At 39.4% G+C, this 18,935-nt stretch overlaps 2 protein-coding genes across 2 annotated transcripts; one reads left to right on the forward strand and one right to left on the reverse strand.

The window, feature by feature from the left end:
- The first annotated feature begins 10,796 nt into the window (after positions 1-10,796).
- Positions 10,797-14,295, forward strand: LOC129411368 (uncharacterized). The gene is made up of 6 exons (XM_055162078.1): positions 10,797-10,915; positions 11,781-12,031; positions 12,664-12,854; positions 13,127-13,220; positions 13,404-13,597; positions 13,945-14,295. Exons 1-6 carry the CDS (start codon positions 10,814-10,816, stop codon positions 14,127-14,129), a joined length of 1,017 nt encoding a protein of 338 aa, XP_055018053.1. The 5' UTR covers positions 10,797-10,813; the 3' UTR covers positions 14,130-14,295.
- An 88-nt stretch (positions 14,296-14,383) lies between these two features.
- On the reverse strand, positions 14,384-17,505 carry LOC129411367 (uncharacterized). Its single transcript, XM_055162077.1, has 6 exons — positions 17,152-17,505; positions 16,582-16,710; positions 16,150-16,343; positions 15,485-15,632; positions 14,888-15,092; positions 14,384-14,804 (listed from the first exon to the last, which is right to left on the reverse strand). The coding sequence occupies exons 1-6, from the start codon at positions 17,365-17,367 to the stop codon at positions 14,497-14,499; spliced, it is 1,200 nt and encodes a 399-aa protein (XP_055018052.1). The 5' UTR covers positions 17,368-17,505; the 3' UTR covers positions 14,384-14,496.
- Positions 17,506-18,935: the final 1,430 nt, after the last annotated feature.

Here is an 18,935-nt window from a genome sequence, read left to right on the forward strand (position 1 = left end):
GCACATGACCAGATTTTTTCGTCTCTGCCAACAAACGTCTCTTCTATTTGTCCCATTTTCCACATATGTTTAGGTTTAGGTTTAAGTGTCTGTCCTCAAATATTAAAACAATATCTCCAACATTAAATGGCACTGATTTGTCACACAATGGGCTGAGCGAAGCTCCATCATGTACTCTTTCCTCCATCGGTTACAAAAGAGATTTATCAGTTTTTGTCGATATGTCCATATGCTTTTCAATTGAGAAGCATTTGTATTTTCTGCGCAAACATTCTGAACTGGATAGTGTGGGAAATTATGTGGTGGGCCATGCTAATTCACCCAATATTATGGACTTTGGAATGACAACAGGGTGGAAAAACACGTATGATTATCTGTAGGTCTATATAACATGTTTTTCTGGACTTTGAGTGCCATGAAGCAGCAAAACTGACATATGTGGTCCCCGTGGCATGTTTCCACCCATGATAAGGTGTACTGGGTCAGCAGTATTGTTCATTTTCTTGCTGTATATGCTAAATCAACAAGTTAATGTTTTGTCAAGATGTAGTATAAAGCTACCCCTGATTTTGAGTTGGGCATTGAGGCGTCGTTCCGGGGTGACAGTTGTACTTGGTAATCAACTTGAATCCTCTCAATGGAAAATGACGAAATAAAGTGGCCTGGATTCTCCATCTCTCGTGCTTCTTTTTAGGACACGCATGGAACCTTCCGAAAAAACCCACAATAGGAAGGCAGAGTTGTTAATCTTTGTCCAGTCAGAAAATGAGCAGGTGTAAGAGAGGAAGGCTCGCTGCTTTCAGCATGGACATAGGTTAGTGTGCGTGAATTTATCACTGCTTCAACTTCACAGATCAGAGTCTGGAGCTCCTCAAACCTGAGAGACGCCCTGCCCAACACCTTGCGTAGGCACGTTTTCACTGTTTTTTTAATTTTAATTTTATTTTATTTGAGACAGGGACAGCACACAATTTTAGCATTTTTACCTTAACAGGAGAGATGCATTGTATCATCACCAGTGTCGTCCCTGGACCCCTTGACTATCAACTGTTCTGGAGACCTGTAGCATGCCCCACCAAGCGGCACACTCCACTATGTATCTCCAGGTGATTATTCTTTCTGCAAACAGGTTTTGTGTCTCACTTCCATTCAAAATAAGAGCCTTCAAATCACTGTCTGCATTTAAATGTCCTTGCATTGTCACTGTAAATTACATTGCAAACACCACATCTTGATATAAACCTTCGAAAAGCCAGTAGAAATGCTTCAGTGGACATGTATGAAACCAGTTCCAAATGCACCGCCTGAGTCAGAGCGCAGGTGAATAATGCAATGTATGCCTTTTGGTTATTTGGCTTTGCATAAAGGGGTCCAGCAAAGTCCATGCCAGTTGTCTCGAAAGCTTGTGTGGCGTTTATGCGCTCTCGTGGGAGTGCAGCACTGACTTGTTGTCCAGCCTTTACGCAAGTCCTTTAACAAATGAAACATTTTTGGACACATCCTTTGGTCATGTCTCTCGAATATGACTCAGTGTCGCTTGCAAACCAGAATGCATTACATCTGCATGGGCTTTACAAATTAAAAGTTCAGAAAACTTGTCATTGCTGGGGAGGATTATTGGGTGTCTCTGTGAGTAGCACCAGTTTGCTTCCTGCAACCTCCCGCCGACACATAAAAGCCCATTTTCATCCAGAAACGGTTTCAATAACAGGATTCTTGATCCTTTATCCGATTGCGCGCCACCTGATAAAGCTGTAATTTCTTGAGAGAAACTTTGTTGAGTAAAACATACCCAATATTCCTCTGCTTTATTGAGTTCCTCTGTGCGCAATGCTTCTTTGAATTTTTCTTGTTTTCCTTTATTTTGTATGAATCGCAAAATCCATTCAGTTATTCTTACGACTTTGTTGAGTGCACTGTGTCTGCATAAATCAATTAAAGGGTGAGAAATGTGCTCTGGCTCTGTGACCGTATTTTCAACAATATAATCCTAAACATCATCAGAATTTATCGTTTGAGTGTCCTGACATTCCCTTAACAGCCACTCCAGCCCGCGCCTCCACAGCGTGTCCTCCTTCAGAGCCTGCGCGCTCACACCACACGTGCCGTGATCTGCAGGATTGTCCTTCCCGGCACAGTGGCTGTGTCCCAATTCGAGGGCTGCAGCCTCTGAAGGCTGGTTTTAAGGCCACATACGTCACTTCCGGTGAAACAAGGCCTGTCCCATTTCATTTTTATGTCATGCAGCCTTCAAATGCAGCCCTAAAACCGGCCTCGTTTCCATGGAGATGGGGCCACGAACGGAGGACACACGAGTATCCTTCGCAATCTTCTGTATCCCAGCATGCACTGCACGCTACTTCTTCTACGGGAGAAAATGGAGTCCGTGAGCTCATCCACTAGTTCTGGCAGTTGTAATTTTACTTTTAAATGTAAGTACTGGGTTACCTCACTTACAACTGTGCTACATGAAACTTTTCAGAAACTGTTCGGGCCTGGCTCCACTGCGCGCGTATTTTGCCTTACACGAAACTAGTTTTTGGACACGTAACTTTTACAATGCGCTGAAAGTAATGAGAGCGGCTCTAAGGCACGTGTGTCATGCACGTGCAGTGGAGCACTGCCCTTAATTTACACCTGTATAAAGCAGTCGTTACAGCTAAGTTTAGGGCTGTTGTGGTGTTAGTAGCGTTATCCCTTACACTTGTATATTAGTGTAACTGTTGTAATGTTGGATATTCTACACTGCTTATATATAATTATTTATATTCCATTTGTAAGAAAATTGTGTTGGTCTTTAGGGAGCAAGGAGCAGACCACCTGGTTCATTGAATTAAGGCGGGAAAATGACCACCTCTTCACCGGGGCTAAGTTTTCAGCCAACACGTGCTAGAATAAAAACTGTGCTATATACTCCTGTTACATAATAAAACATCAAGCATAACAACTGTGTGAAAGCTGGCATTTCTGCCATTTGAAAACTGTTTTATGTTGTACATATGTGCGTAGTTGTGAATTAAACTGGGTTTCCCTGTTTATTTCCTGTGTTATTCACAGCCTGTACTTGTGTGATGACTAAATGAGGCCGGGAAGCTGCTGATCTGAAAAAGTATATTACAGTCACAATGGAGAACTAAACCTACTTATTTGTCAATATGATCATAGATAAGCTGGATTTAACTGTTGTTATCCATAATATTTTCTTTATAAAAGCCCCATGAAAAATGTAAAACACAACAAACAAACAAAAAAACGACAAAATGAAATGAAAGGAAAGTGTGCTGCATGGTTATTGAACAAATGTTTGCAGTAACAGTAGGAGATCTGTAACATGTTTCATATTATATTTCATAAAATGATAAAGATACTGTGTTTATTGTTGTGTTAACTCTTTCCCCCATGAAGACGACATTTGACGACCCCCCCTGAACCCTTAATGACGACTTTTGACACCTCCGCCGTATCACTAAAGACGAGATTTGACGACCTTTAGAAACGGCTCGGTTTTTCACATTTAAACAGAGACAGTGATAGGTGGGGGCCACTACAACCACACTAGACTGACCAATAGGATTCAAGGATATGTTTTGATTTTTTCCGAAGTTAATCGAAATAGTGACGATGGTAGCTTCCGGAAAAAACACAACACGAAACACGTGCAATGGAAAGATCGCGGCGCTGCACAGTTTTAGAAATAATGAGGAGCGGACGTATTTTATGGATAAGTTTAGAGAAAGTGACTTTTATAGATTTCAAAGTGATGATGTTGAAGTTGATTATAAAGTGGAAAACAGCGACAGCGACGGACTTTCGGGAGAGAAGATGAGAATGCTGCTGATGCGTCTGTGTGGAGTCCTGCGATATCCAAACAAACTATCTGAGCTTTATACTCGATTATGAACCAAAATTGCCCTGAAATCTGGATGTTGCCCAGGCCAGTCCTTTAAAATATTTCAGTCTTTTTTTCCAAGATGCGATGTATAACAGAATCGCTACAGAAAAAACGCTTATGCGGAGCTCTGCACACGAGAAAATAGACAAGATGATAAATACTGGACCCCCACTGACGGGGAAGAGTTTTATTATTATATATTATATTATAAGCTAAATAGTTGAATAAGCTAAATGAGTTGAATAAATAAAATAAGTTGAATAAATAAGTTGAAAGCTAAATGAGTTGAATAAGTTAAATGAAATAAGTTGAATAAGCTAAATGAGTTGAATAAGTTAAATGGAAAAAAATGAATTGGGTGCACACAGGTGAACAACAGGTAAAAACAGGTGTACACTTGGCTATACTGTATCTGGTGATATGAAATCTGTTTAAATACTTTGACAAAGTATATTTTTTATTTTTTTATGAATATAGTACTCAGAACATGCAGATATCAGATGCTGAATGTAGTTTTTTGTTTTCGAGCTTGCACCTGACCAGGTAAACTCTCATTTTCAGTGAGCTGTTATACACCTGTAAATGAGTTGAATCACTTTTAAACATCCATAAATGAAGAGTTCAGAGTCTAAGGTTTTCCAGAGATACAAATATGTCTGTGTTACAATTAAGTTCATGAGTATAAAAATCATTTATAATCACTCGTGGCAAGTCTGTTTTCTTTTATGCAATTATGCTCTATGGGTGTAGCCCTAGTAACATATGTATGGGTTGTTCCTAGTAGGCGTCCAGGGGGGAAAGAGTTAACTTGAATGCTTTTGTTCTGTATGACTCAGGACAATACTGGAGAAGTTCGGCCTGCAGGACAGGGTAACACCTGCAGGCCAAAAAAAATCTGACAACCTCAAAAAAAAAGTATAAAGTATGTACATAATCTGAATGATGCTATTTGTATTTGTAAAAATAAACCCTTGTGTTCATCATGTTTTGACCTGCCTTGTTTGCTCATTTCTTCTGTCAGAGGATTGCAAGTGCCCAGGGACAGGGGAAGGCGTTAAAGGGAAGGCGACAGCAGAGACTTGGCCCTGGTTTGTCCTCATGGATGAGGTTTTGGGACAGAGGCCTTCTACCAATCCCCCTGTCCTCTCCAGATGAACTATTGAAGCTGTACAGAGAAGATCTAAGGAGGCAGAGGGAAAGAGATGAGAGGCAGAGGAGAAGAAGGAAAGAATTGAAAGGCTGTTTAGCATCTTAGAAAGAATGGCAGAAAAGTGAAATATTGTTCATAAATGTTAGGAAATGTTAATAAAGTTAATAATTGTTAATAATGTGTGTTTTATTTACATTTATTTACATAATGATAATAATAATAATGTAATAACATAATAAAAATCAAAAAGAAAAACACATGATACAAAGGGGTCATAATTAGAAAGAAAAAACAATACATGTAAGATAAAACTGAAATGTAAAGTTTATATAAATAAACCTGAGTGTGCCAGTGTTGGACACATGGCCTGAGTTTGGACTGAGCAGGGGCCCTGGCAGTGCTAATGAACCTCTGGCCGACTGCTGAGACTGAGGTCCTGGTCTTTGTCTTCTGGCTGCTGAGTGGGGCTCTCACACCGGGTGCTGTTCCATGGGCTGGGTTTGCAGGGCTGGCTGGGGCAATAGATGACTGCCATGTGACTCGAGACACATGAGAAAGAATAGTAATAGTACTACAGCATATTACATTACATATGTTTAGCTGTAATCACCTATAAACACTTTCCATAAGGTTTTGAAACTGTTGCAAGTATAAATACATACCTAGACATAATCCTGGTCCCTCGGAACCTCCTCCAGGGCAAACACCTCAGCAGACAGATGGTCACGCCACTGTGCTCCAGCAACGGCCTCAACTTCATTCTCCCCCTCATCCTCCACTACATTGGGCTCTGGCTCGTCCTCCGGGGCCACGATGTCTCCTGCCCCAAGACAGATGTTGTGGAGGACGGCACAGGCGGTGATGACCTGGAAAAGAAAGAAAGAATAATCATCTTGATGATTTACTGTTTCATAATCACAAATGACATGATATTACATGATAACACAATAATTACATTTCACTTACATGTGGTGCAAAGGTGTGGTGGACCTCCAGCGTGTGCAAAAAGTTTGCCCTAAATCTACTTTTCATCATTCCAAAGGCACGCTCAATAATAGAGCCCTGGAATGATGTAAATTGAAACGCTGGGCTCCCACACCTCGCACTGGCCGTTTGTAGGGAGTGATGAGGGGGAGTGGATGCTGGAGACAGGAGTACCCACCATCTGCGAGGATGAAGTGCCCTGGAGGAGGATACAGTCCCTCTGGTAGAGAGGACGGTGCTGAAGGACCCTCACGTCGTGTACAGAACCAGGCCAGCCCACATAGATGTCTGTGAAGCGGCCCTGATGGTCAGACACAGCCTGCAGGATGATGCTTGGAAAAAGCTTCTATTCCTACAGCACTGACCATCAGAGCCGCTGGGTGACCTGATTCTGACGTGGCAGCCATCTATTGCCCCGGCAGCTCTTGCAAAGGCCCTGTGCCTTGCCAGCCCTGCAAACCCACGGGTCACTGCCTCGAGGTCTTCTGCAGTGTTGGGGAGGTGGATCACCCGGTGACGTAGGGCCACCACCTCCCCGGTGACCCTGTGGACGATGCGGTGGACAGTGGAGCGGGGTATCCCAAAAACCCTGGAGACCACCCGGTATGATGTCCCACCTGCCAGCCAGAAGAGAAAGACCACGACCACAATCTCAGCACCCCATCCATGTCTTCGGTTGAGGTTCAGGAGGTTCATTAGCACTGCCAAGGACTCCCTGCTCAGACCAAAGTCAGGCCGTGTGTCTTCATTGTTGAAAACCCTTTCCAGCACTGGCACACTCAGGTTTATTGTACAGTGTCTTCTCCTTGTCTGGGGGAGGGTAATGTGCAGTTATACCTAAACAATAATAATAATAACTCATTGTAATCTATTGTTATTATTAATGCTACTACCTCCATAAATACATTTTAATATACTAGTGGAAGGAGTGGCATGGCATAGAAAGTAAACTGCCCTCTAGTGGTAACAAAGTTTAGCCACAGGTAGAATTAAACCTGGTCCCAAAAAACGTAAGTATTTAATATCCCACTGTAGTTATACAGCTGACAACTCCAGTTTATAAGTATAAAAATGATTTTGGTTACTTGTCTATGACAACGTTTTCTGAAAGTATGTTTTCTATGTAATTTCCTACTAGCAACAGTTGTTAAGAAATACGGTTATATTTGCCTATTAGGTTAATATTCAAAAGGAAAGATGAATTACTTATTTCATTTAATCTGAACAGGATTGGGCGCCTGGCATGGAGATAATTTTCCTCCTCTTCAAACAAAAAATATAAAATTATAAATAGAAGTGCAAGGAGTTCAGGTTCCATTTTTGCGCAGCGTTTGTGATTTCAGAGCACAAATGACTGAAATGTATGCAGCTGTAGCGGTTGCTAGGTGATGGTGTGTTAGCGTGACATCACAGACACCTGTTGACGTACGCTCCGTGGGCTACATCTGTCCTGTTTCCTGGCAGTCCGCTAAGGCCAGTTCAAGGGCTGCAGCCTTCGCAGCCTTCGGAGGCCGCAGCCCTCGAATTGGGACACAGCCAGTGTCTCCAGTTCTCTGGTAATGTCAAACTTTGTATTTCGATGACTCTATTTGCCACTAATTGTTTCCACTGCGTTGAGCTGCTTCAAATCCAATGGAACACAATCATAGAGTCCATCCAAAAATACACTTGATTTTCTGTCATATCCAGATTTGTCCTCACATTTTTCCCAAGTCTAGCCCCAATTAACTGTAGGTCAACCCTCAGTCTTAAGTTATTGTGACTTTTTTCAACAGTGCTACAATATAGCAGAGAAAATATTTGTCATTAACAGTGTTAATATTTATTTATGACAACCAACTGTATTCTCTTTTTAGTGATGCGGCACCTGAGATGTTCTATCCAAATGTAAGACAGAGGAGATCAGATTTCAACAATTTGCCAACCTTGAGTTTTTAAGAAATCCAAAGAGAGACAACAGAGGCAGTGTCTCCACTGACTGCTTTCTGTGGTGCTGAACACAGCTACATGTTCATGTGAACCAAAGTCTTCATTCTATGGTGTCACATGTCAGCAGCATCTTGTGACTGAAGAAACATCTTGAGATTTTGAGAGGGATTTTCTAGGCGGAAACATGCATCAAATGATTCAGCAAGACATCTCAATCCACACCAAAGGTGAAGAGGACACATTGCATTATAATGCTTGCATAATTTACATTTATGACCTTGCTCCTGTCTCTGTTTGTCATTGCAGTTTGAGGCTGTATTCAACGAAGGCTTCAACCGATGTGAACGTGCTACATGCTCTTGTCTGAACAGGTGATGAGTGTGGTACAGTGTACGAGCTAATGTTTTGTGTGTTATGAAGAACACCAGACATCCTTAATCAAATATTGCTCTTGCTATTGTTTTGAGTGAAAATTAATTCCCAATAACAAACATTTAATCAGCGGCTGAATCTGCACTGTACATAGCAATAACAAAATAATAATAATAAATAGCACTGCGGATTTCTGAGATTAATACATTTCACTACTAATAAATAATTGAGTTCAGTTTAGGCATATTAACTGTATACTGAAAAACTGAACATTTTGACCAATGGCATTGGCACAGTATGTCACTACTTTCATGTTTGCATACATTTTTCACTGTACTAAGCACAATGCTCTGTCTTTTTCCCTCAACAGACTACGCTGAGAACTTCTGGTTATTCCCCCACCAAAAAAGAAAGTGTGGCAGGTGTTTGCTAAGAGGTTATTTAAAAGGTATATTTAAAATCTATGATGTGATTGTATTTTTTTAATTTTACAGAGCAGCCAGTCAGGGCAAAAGAAATGAATGAGTTTTCTGTTCAGAGACAACACCCTTGGGATCACTGTGGCGAGAACTGTAGAAGTGCAATAAAAGGATCATCTCTGAAGAAACTATATCTGAAAATGTGAAGAAGTGAACAGGAAGATAAAAAGGCTGTCTGAATAATCACCAGGCCCATGTGTACAGGGCTGCAAAAGGATGCTTGGCAATCTCATTTAAACGTGTTTGCATGTACAATAATGACAGATAAAATGGAAGAGTATTGTTGTACCCCTTTGAAACTCGTTGCACCGTCAGTCAGATAGTCCCACACCTGAACCAAGTAATTAATTAAATAATTAATTAACAACCGGACATACAGTCAACATGTAAATGTGTCTGAACATGAGTGAGAACTGCAAAAGGTGCATATAGTTCTGTTGTTTCTGTTTTCAGACTTTTGTTAACTCTTATATTGTCTTAGAAAGCTACACGCACGCGTCTTTAGTGTTACCGGGTCAAATTTGACCCGTGATTTAACTCAGCCTGAAAATACTTAAAAACACTAGATATCATCCAATATTGTTTTTTCACCTCATAACTAACATAGTATGTGTTCATATCCATGGAAACACTTTTAATTGTTCATTTATTTTTGACTCCNCTAGGGAACAGTACAGTCACAGGGAGCAGTGAGGCTGTCAGAGCAATATCACTGTTGGATGGATGTAAACGTTTCACTATGTGGCCCACCTAAACCCAGTGTAATAAGGTAAGAGCCCCTGAGTTCCTCACCAACTCTAAACTCAAATCTAAAGATCTAGAAATCAAACAACTCACTGCACTAGTCCTGTATTTCACAATAGTACAAAGAACCAAACAGAAGTGAATGAATTACTACATTTACTGAGCGAGTACATTTTAAAGGAACATTTGAACAGGTTAACAGGTATTAAACAGTTGTTAATTGTCTCTTTTAACTCTGTGGGCCCACTCACCGCTCACTCTCACACTCATTAGTAAGTTATAATGCAGTTATAACCCCGCTGAGGCCCAAAACTGAATGGACACTTCACTTTATGAGCCAAAATACAATGTTTAAGGTTCCTGGTTTTGTAGTTCAGTGTGGAGTTGGCGTCACCATGGTTTGGATGAAAGATGGCGGCGCGGTCACGTCTGTCAAGTTCGGCGAACTTGAAAAAATTACAATAATTTATTTAAGTTCGCCGAACTTATAGTATAATTACAGTCATTTATTCAGGTTCGGCGAACTGGAATAAATTACAATAATAAACCTTGTTAATGTTTTATTTTTCCTGCATTTCCCGCGTTTCCCAGTAAATGGCGCACTAAATTTACATTGAGGGGACGTGCATTATGTTGGCCGCAATGCTTTATGGGAATGTATTCTTTCGGGCGGCGTATTTGCACCATGAGAGAGGTAAAAGTGTTCAAGATATAAAGCGGCACTGTCTACATTTTAAATGCTGGTGAAGTCAAGTCTATAAAGATTTAGATACAATGTTGAAATTTGTATCACACATCACACAGAGGTGATCAGTCTATAACGGCATGTAAAATTGTGAATCGGGAGTAACAGACATATTTAAAATTGATATAGCCGCGGGTGTACGCTGTGTGTGCGTGGAGCAACTCATCATCCTCTGTTCTGAAACTTCTGGTTCCAGAGTTGCAGCGGTTGCTAGGTGATGGGTGAGCGTGACCATCCCCGTGTATCATTCGTTCATTCGTTTTTCAATATAAAACCAAAAATAAGAAAACGAAAAAAAACAACAGTTTTCTTCATTATTTGTCTCCAAAACCAAAATGAAAAAACGGATAACGATTCGTTTTTTCAGTTTTCGATTTTGTGTTTAAATGAAAAATGGACAAAACGGATAACGACCGTTTCCCGTTTTGTCCAATTTTGATACTTAAGCAAGTTGCGTGAACCGGAAATGAAACTTTACTAGAAGCACTGCGCGCGCACAGCGGAGAAGCCGCTCTGAGATGGAAAGCTACGTGGAAACCTACGTCCTTTTCCGTGGAAATAAGAGGGTAACCCTACGACCAGAAGATATGACAACAGAAAAAATCGGTGTCATATTTCAGGTATGTTCTTTTTGATTTAAAACTACGTTATAATAGAGTGGATGTAAACATTATTTTTCGCCATTTGCCCGATCTGCGATCACGCATCTCTAGTTTAAGTGGCGGTAATGTGAGCGCACTCAATGTTAGTGCTCCGTTTGCTCCTTCTGCTTCTGCTTGAGCATGTTACAAAAATCATGGAGGCCTTATGTAGAACTGGAGAAAGAGACCAAGTCCCGCTCTCCGTACATGTCAATGGTCGGGACTCAGCTAGTAAAGCCAATCCGTAATAAACGCCATCTTGAACAGTGGGCCTCTGAATTGGCGCCTGTCGCTCTGACCTGCTCTTGCTCTTGACCCCTGACAAGACTTAACTTGAGTGCCGTGAGTACCAATCCATCTCGGTACAAGGTTTAGTTTTAGTAACAGGAAAAGTCCCCCCACTTACTGATGGGTGCGAATTTGTTCTAGGTTGATTTTGTAATTATTATTTCATTTTATAGATTTTTAAAAAATTATTTTGCATCATTGAGACTTGTTAAAGAGATACTATGCCTGCATGTTGAGTAACCACTATCTGAATTTTTTTCTTTGGTTATAGAGAGACATTTTGTTGTGTAACTACATTTTCTATAAGCCATACAGGAGAGGGATACTTTTAACATTTCATCAGGCAAGAACCACTGTCAGTGCTAAAAAGTACAATTCTGGTTTTCATTTTTCTCTTTAGAATTTCCCAGCTCAACATTTAAAATGTACAGTAATCAAAAGGCATAAATTATTTTTGATGATGTAATTACATTATGAGTTAACTTAACTGGCTATCTGTGCGTGTGTGTGAGAACATAGTATTTAGCCTCTCTTCTAACCTGTGTTTCTATCATAGGTCCAAAAAGAAACTGTCTATTTGACAGATGACAACAATGTGGCCATATTTCCCAGACCTGATGGTGACTTCAACACCTTTGACCTCATCACCAGAAGTCACTATGAGGTGCATGGTGACAGCACCACTGCTGAGCAAGCAACAGCGGCACTTCCGACTGGTCAGCCTGTCCGCTTTTCTTTTCACCGCTCAATCAGTACAGCCACAAGCTCCTCCTGCTCAAGGAGCACCACCACCAAGAGCTTTGTTAGGTGATGAAAGGAAACTTTTACTCCTTGCTAAACTATCCTTTGTCTCTGTTACTACTTATTTTTAGGCAACATTATTTGCAGAGGTGTGTCCAGTTCTGTTTGCTAGTAAACCCTTGCAAAATATGGTTGAACAGTTAATCCAAATATCATAACTGTAATATGTTCAAGTGTAATGTCCAAATAACAGGAGCTACAGTTTTTAGATAAAGGTAAAATGTGTCACAGCATCACATTCTAAGTGAAGCTTTCTAGGGCTTAGGAGACATCTCATCCTAAATAAGGAGCATGAGGCCAACAATAACATTATACTCATCAGATTCATATTTAATTCAATGAAAAACAAATGCAAAAGTGACCGTTAATTTGAATCACCATTATTCAATTAATCGTGGGATGATGTCAGAGAGCACTAAGCAGGATTGTACACCTTCTGCCAGAGTAATATTAGAATAGCATCAACATATAATATAAATAAGGGCTTAACATGTTTCATATTACAGATAACTTGCTTGTAATACATAGTCTTTCCTAGTATTAGTACTACTAGCATGTGACCTAGTGCTTGCATCAGATGACATATTACTTGACTGTTTATGTCTTTAAAAAAAAATTATGTTCTCATCAATATTCAGGAATATCCTCATGGCTGAAGTGGTTAATGGAAAGCTGGAGACCAACAAAATAGTGACAGTCCGCTTCGCAGAGTTTGAGGCTTGTGTGCAGACCATCAGCACTAAAGTAACAGAAGCCCTTGGACTGCAGGAGGCAGTAATTTTGACAGATACTCTGGGAAATGAAATAATCGATTCAGAAGGAACAAGAGGTATGTTTTAAGCCATTGCTGTGTAAATGCTATTTTCTGCCATCACTGTAGGAGCTCATCTGCACATAGTTCACTCACTTGAACAGGTAAATGCACACACCTAAGTGTAATTCTCACATTAAAGTACATTTTGCATCCATAGCTATCTTCGTTGCTTCAAATCTGTATTGTAGTGTCCTGTTTTGAAGTTTTAAGATACCTATACATTTTCACCAATACAGCAAATGTTTGCTTGAAAGAAAAGAAAATCAGGTCAAATTTTTAAATGGCAGGGTCAGCATACTGGAAACAAAATTCAAGGAAAGTGTTTGCAGTGCCTGAACAGCAAATGGAGCTGCTACAAACCAACAAAAGAAAGAGGCTGAGGTAACTGGACTGAATATTATAATTTTATCAGTTTTTATTTCTCAGTCTTTTTTTGCACAACATGTAGTTTCTTTTGGATGACATGTCAGCAAAGCCATGGTGGTTCTTACTAGTGTATGTGTAGTGTTTGAACTAATTGCACTCTAATTAAATGTTACATTGTAAATTTAAAATGTTTTTCAGTCGAAAAGAAGATACTGGCCTTCAGGAGGTGATTGCTGACATCGAGGAGGTTGTGGAAGCAGCCCAGGGACTAAAGGAAGTGTCCAAGATTATCAAGACTTTGACTGGACAGTCGACAATGACAACCACACTTTGTCTTTCAGAGGCTGAAGTAGCCTCTCTAAAACTGGTCTTCGGCTGTCTTGTCTGCACAGGTTGGTATTGTTTTACTATGGATCATTAGAAAGATGCAATGAGGGATCTGAGGCACTACATACACTTCTCAAAATTTTGTGCTTATTTATTCTTTATGGTTTTATTTCATGTAATAAAATTTTATATCAATTTGTACTAGTGTTCATTTTACCCATGTTTTTTTTTTTTTTTTAATTCCTGAATTTGCAAAGTGCATTGAGGCTAAATAGATGTCAAATGCTCTGTGTATCAACTTAAAAGTTAGGTAATCTTCATACAGAGTTTGGTCTACATACAGTTTCTGTACTGCTAGATTTTACTTAACACAATGAAAATAAAAGAATATATATTTTTTTTTAATCTACAGGTCCTGCAGCTAAGCCTGTTTTTTCTACCTGCTGCAGAAGCTTTATTGGGTGTAAGGAATGCATCGAGAGGTGGAACAGCAGCCATGATTACTGCCCGAAGTGTCGGTCTGTAGATTTGGATAGAGGCATCCACGAAGTGGCTGGACTCGATGAGGCACTGGCAGCACTGGAGAAGTTATTCTAAACATAATCCCAGTAAAAGTGGCAGCAGTTGTTTGTTTACAGTGTACAGTTCAGATTTATTTTTGTAATGTCTAATGTGTTTTACAAGTTTTTATGGCAATTTTTATATGATCCAAATGTCAGTTCTTTGTATGTGTAATGTCGATGCTTTTACAAAGCACTTATTTCAGTCACATGTTAAAATGTATTGTGACAGTCGGATTTTATAGTTGTTATGCTTGTTTATTGCAAAAACTATATAACAATAAACATGCATTGTTCTGAAAAAAAATCAGATTTATTCATTTGCAATTTAGCTTAAATTTCTTATAAAACCACTGTACGTATACATTATGCATATACATAGTTAGATATACTCCCACCTATATTTATCTTGCATGTCTTCCAGAGACACTTAAAAGGTACAACAATGCCTCCTGAAACATTCTATAGTCATTGTTAACCACTGTTTCAAAAAGAACAGACATGTCTGGAAACCTCTCTCCAAACACATGCTCAGCATGAGATCGGTCTTGCTCTGATAAAAATGGGTCAGAGCCAAAGGCAGACACCCAAGTCAGGGAGGACCCTAGCTCTTCCTCGTACATGTGTGCTGCCTCAGCAGCATTGGGCAGCAGCTCTGTGGGAATTCTTGTTGCGCAACTAGAAGCTGCAAGTTCGTTTGGTATCCCTCTGCCTAAAATTGGTAAAGATTTGGTTTTAGTTTTGGACAAAATTCTGTCAGTTCAAAAACTACACATAAATATTATCACACCTTACCTGGTATCCTATGGGCATTCCAGGACTGCACAACTCTGCCAAGTCCTATCTCACTCACTTGACATGCCAGATTGGAGACACAAAATTTTGTAATACTATCCTGCATATCAAGTAATTCCTGATCCAGCAGGTGGACCAGGGCCTGTTTTACGGGATAGTTCACCCGATTGTTGACCTCTGGCCAAATTCTTTCCACTCGAAGGTTCTGTTTAAAGCACACAAAAAAAGTACACTTAAAATCCCAATTTTTTTTTACAATCCAAAAATCATAAAAGGCAGCATTGCTTTAATTATCTCTGCTGTCAGGTTTTATCTGCATATTACACACTGGGCTAACTTTTTTCTGATATAGGCTTGTAAATAATAATTTTCACTGAAAATACAGTTGCTAAACATATCAGCCAACTACTGTACAGTACTTAAAATATGTAACTGCCCAGGGACTGCAGAGGAGAGGAGCCCATAAGTAAATCTGACATACATTAATCTCAAATGAGAAAAGATTATTTATTTGTGCATGGTCCCTGTTTCATGAAAAATAAATAAAACTAAAAGTTACCAGTTATCTTTATATGTAGTCAGTAGGACCAAATTCACCTTTGAAGAGGTTGTCTGCACGTAAGGAAGCCTATTGATGTTATGTCTGTGTTGAGACAGCTTTTCTTGCATGTACAGAGTCAAATAAAACTCCCTGCCATGATCGACTCTGATTTGGTCCCATAATCCGTTGTTAGCAACTGCTTTCCTGTAATAAAGAAATGTGCAAATTATATGGATGCATGAATCATATTTATTTTGCATTCAAATGCACATCGTACACACAGGGCCTGATTTATGAAGATCCCAAATAAAGGAACAAAACTGTGTGCACAGTGCAACAGATTGTGTGTTTAGTTAGCGTGTGTTGCAGTGATCTACTAAAAACAAGGTTTTATTTATAGACGCAGTTAGTGTCAGCAAATTCACCTTTGAGTTTGGTAAATCACAATGCGTGTACTATACTGTATAACATATTTACATTAGCTCCTCCCTGTATTTTACACACTAGAGTTAAAATGCCTCATATTACATATTCATTATGTCAAACGACACACATTTGAAAGATGCAAACTTCAGTGTGTTGTGTTAGTACATCAGTTTGCACATTTTTTACAGGTGATGTCAAGTTTGTACACATTTTTACACACACACATCTTTAGTAAATCAGGCCCACAGTGCAATAATGTAGTGCCTATTATTTACTTAACCTTGACTGTACTTGCCTGTATACTTCCTCATAAATAATAAGGTTGTTTTTCACTGGCATTGTGGATACAGCAACAATTTTGCTGCTGAAACCATCAATAGCTAAGACATGTGTCACTCCAAACATTCCCAGCTTCTCATTTTGGTCTAGATGCAGTTTGTGACCCATGTATTCGGCATGGTAGGGAACTGGATTTAGGTTACGTGCTCCCTAAGAAGCACAAAGCAAACAATCATAAGTGCAATAACATTAAATCTGCAAAAATATTCAAATTATTCACAAACATAATACATGCATGTACTGCTAATATGCATACTTTAAGTATGTATAATATAGTATGTATAATACTTTATAAAAGTATAATACTTTATACTATAATTTAACTTTCATGAGGTCATTTCAAAAACCATCTTTCTGCTTACAAATATAATTAATGGAAGTGATTTACCTGGCAACGCAGCTCATAATATGGTTGGTGAACTTCTCTAAGAATCCTTCCTACTCGAGATTCACCTGCTTTAACTCCCACAGATGACAGGTATCCTGTCATGAATTTTCGTCCATAAGTTGGACCTGTCTGTTAAGACAAAAACAAAAAGAGTTAAAAAATTAAATAAAATAAAAATTGTCGTTTTGATCAGACAAAACGCCACTCGACACAACCACATTTAACAACAACCACATTGATTCGAACCAACCGCGGTCTACTACTCGAGGAGTATTCTAACCTACCATCTGAATACGGAAAGCAGTCCGGACGATTTTGAAATTCCGCTTGGACATATTTTTAGGTCTCAAGCTGGGGCTTTTTTTCTCACCTTTAAGCGATCAGATTTAACCGGGGACAATGCACGGAAATCGGGGACGCCTGGTCACTTTAGCTTTTGTACCTAAACTTAAACTGCGCTTGTCTAACATTTTAGGCGATCAAGTTAACAAAATAAGACTATTTCCAAAAAATATATTTATATAAAAAGTGTATATGTATAGCTTGCACATGCTTACAGCTTGCACTTACCTTATGTATTGATGACAGGACAGCAGTTTCCAGTTCTGCGTCTGATACATGTCTTTTACGCCGGAGTTGGTGTTGAATACAGAATCTTCTCACCGACATTTCCGAGGATCTCTTAATACCCAACTGCCGCAGCGTATTAGAAATCTCAGCATGCGTTTTTCCATCCTCAAAAAGCTGTTTAATTATATGATGATGATCCTCAAGTCCAGCGGCCATTAAGTTTGTTTTGCGCGTCCTCCTTGTCAATATACGCGTGTGTCTATGCGCCTAGTAAAGTTTCATTTCCGGTTCACGCAAATTGCTTAAGTATCAAAATTGGACAAAACGGGAAACGGTCGTTATCCGTTTTGTCCATTTTTCATTTAAACACAAAATCGAAAACTGAAAAAACGAATCGTTATCCGTTTTTTCATTTTGGTTTTGGAGACAAATAATGAAGAAAACTGTTGTTTTTTCGTTTTCTTATTTTTTGGTTTTATATTGAAAAACGAATGAACGAATGATACACGGATTCATCACAGACACCTGTTGACGTACGCTCCTTGGGGTAGACCTGTCCTGTTTCCTGGCAGTCCGCTAAGGCCAGTTCAAGGGCTGCAGCCTTCGCAGCCTTCGGAGGCCGCAGCCCTCGAATTGGGACACAGCCAGTGTCTCCAGTTCTCTGGTAATGTCAAACTTTGTATTTCGATGACTCTATTTGCCACTAATTGTTTCCACTGCGTTGAGCTGCTTCAAATCCAATGGAACACAATCATAGAGTCCATCCAAAAATACACTTGATTTTCTGTCATATCCAGATTTGTCCTCACATTTTTCCCAAGTCTAGCCCCAATTAACTGTAGGTCAACCCTCAGTCTTAAGTTATTGTGACTTTTTTCAACAGTGCTACAATATAGCAGAGAAAATATTTGTCATTAACAGTGTTAATATTTATTTATGACAACCAACTGTATTCTCTTTTTAGTGATGCGGCACCTGAGATGTTCTATCCAAATGTAGGACAGAGGAGATCAGATTTCAACAATTTGCCAACCTTGAGTTTTTAAGAAATCCAAAGAGAGACAACAGAGGCAGTGTCTCCACTGACTGCTTTCTGTGGTGCTGAGCACAGCTACATGTTCATGTGAACCAAAGTCTTCATTCTATGGTGTCACATGTCAGCAGCATCTTGTGACTGAAGAAACATCTTGAGATTTTGAGAGGGATTTTCTAGGCGGAAACATGCATCAAATGATTCAGCAAGACATCTCAATCCACACCAAAGGTGAAGAGGACACATTGCATTATAATGCTTGCATAATTTACATTTATGATCCTTGCTCCTGTCTCTGTTTGTCATTGCAGTTTGAGGCTGTATTCAACGAAGGCTTCAACCGATGTGAACGTGCTACATGCTCTTGTCTGAACAGGTGATCAGTGTGGTACAATTTACGAGCTAATGTTTTGTGTGTTATGAAGAACACCAGACATCCTTAATCAAATATTGCTCTTGCTATTGTTTTGAGTGAAAATTAATTCCCAATAACAAACATTTAATCAGCGGCTGAATCTGCACTGTACATAGCAATAACAAAATAATAAATAGCACTGCAGATTTCTGAGATGAATAAATTAATAAATTTCACTACTAATAAATAATTGAGTTCAGTTTAGGCATATTAACTGTATACTGAAAAACTGAACATTTTGACCAATGGCATTGGCACAGTATGTCACTACTTTCATGTTTGCATACATTTTTCACTGTACTAACACAATGCTCTGTCTTTTTCCCTCAACAGACT

The sequence above is a fragment of the Boleophthalmus pectinirostris genome, unplaced genomic scaffold (assembly GCF_026225935.1).
Source record: "Boleophthalmus pectinirostris isolate CB_2022bp ecotype Guang Dong unplaced genomic scaffold, ASM2622593v1 HiC_scaffold_4, whole genome shotgun sequence".
Taxonomy (NCBI): Eukaryota; Metazoa; Chordata; class Actinopteri; order Gobiiformes; family Gobiidae; genus Boleophthalmus; species Boleophthalmus pectinirostris.

Coding starts and splice junctions, on each gene's coding strand:
- LOC129411367 (XM_055162077.1), bottom strand. CDS start 17,367: ATGGCCGCTGGACTTGAGGATCATCATCATATAATTAAACAGCTTTTT. Junction 16,344..16,581: donor ATTATGAGCTGCGTTGCCAG/GTAAATCACTTC, acceptor TGTGCTTCTTAG/GGAGCACGTAACCTAAATCC. Junction 15,633..16,149: donor ATTTATGAGGAAGTATACAG/GCAAGTACAGTC, acceptor TCTTTATTACAG/GAAAGCAGTTGCTAACAACG.
- LOC129411368 (XM_055162078.1), top strand. CDS start 10,814: ATGGAAAGCTACGTGGAAACCTACGTCCTTTTCCGTGGAAATAAGAGG. Junction 10,916..11,780: donor AAATCGGTGTCATATTTCAG/GTATGTTCTTTT, acceptor TTTCTATCATAG/GTCCAAAAAGAAACTGTCTA. Junction 13,598..13,944: donor CGGCTGTCTTGTCTGCACAG/GTTGGTATTGTT, acceptor TTTAATCTACAG/GTCCTGCAGCTAAGCCTGTT.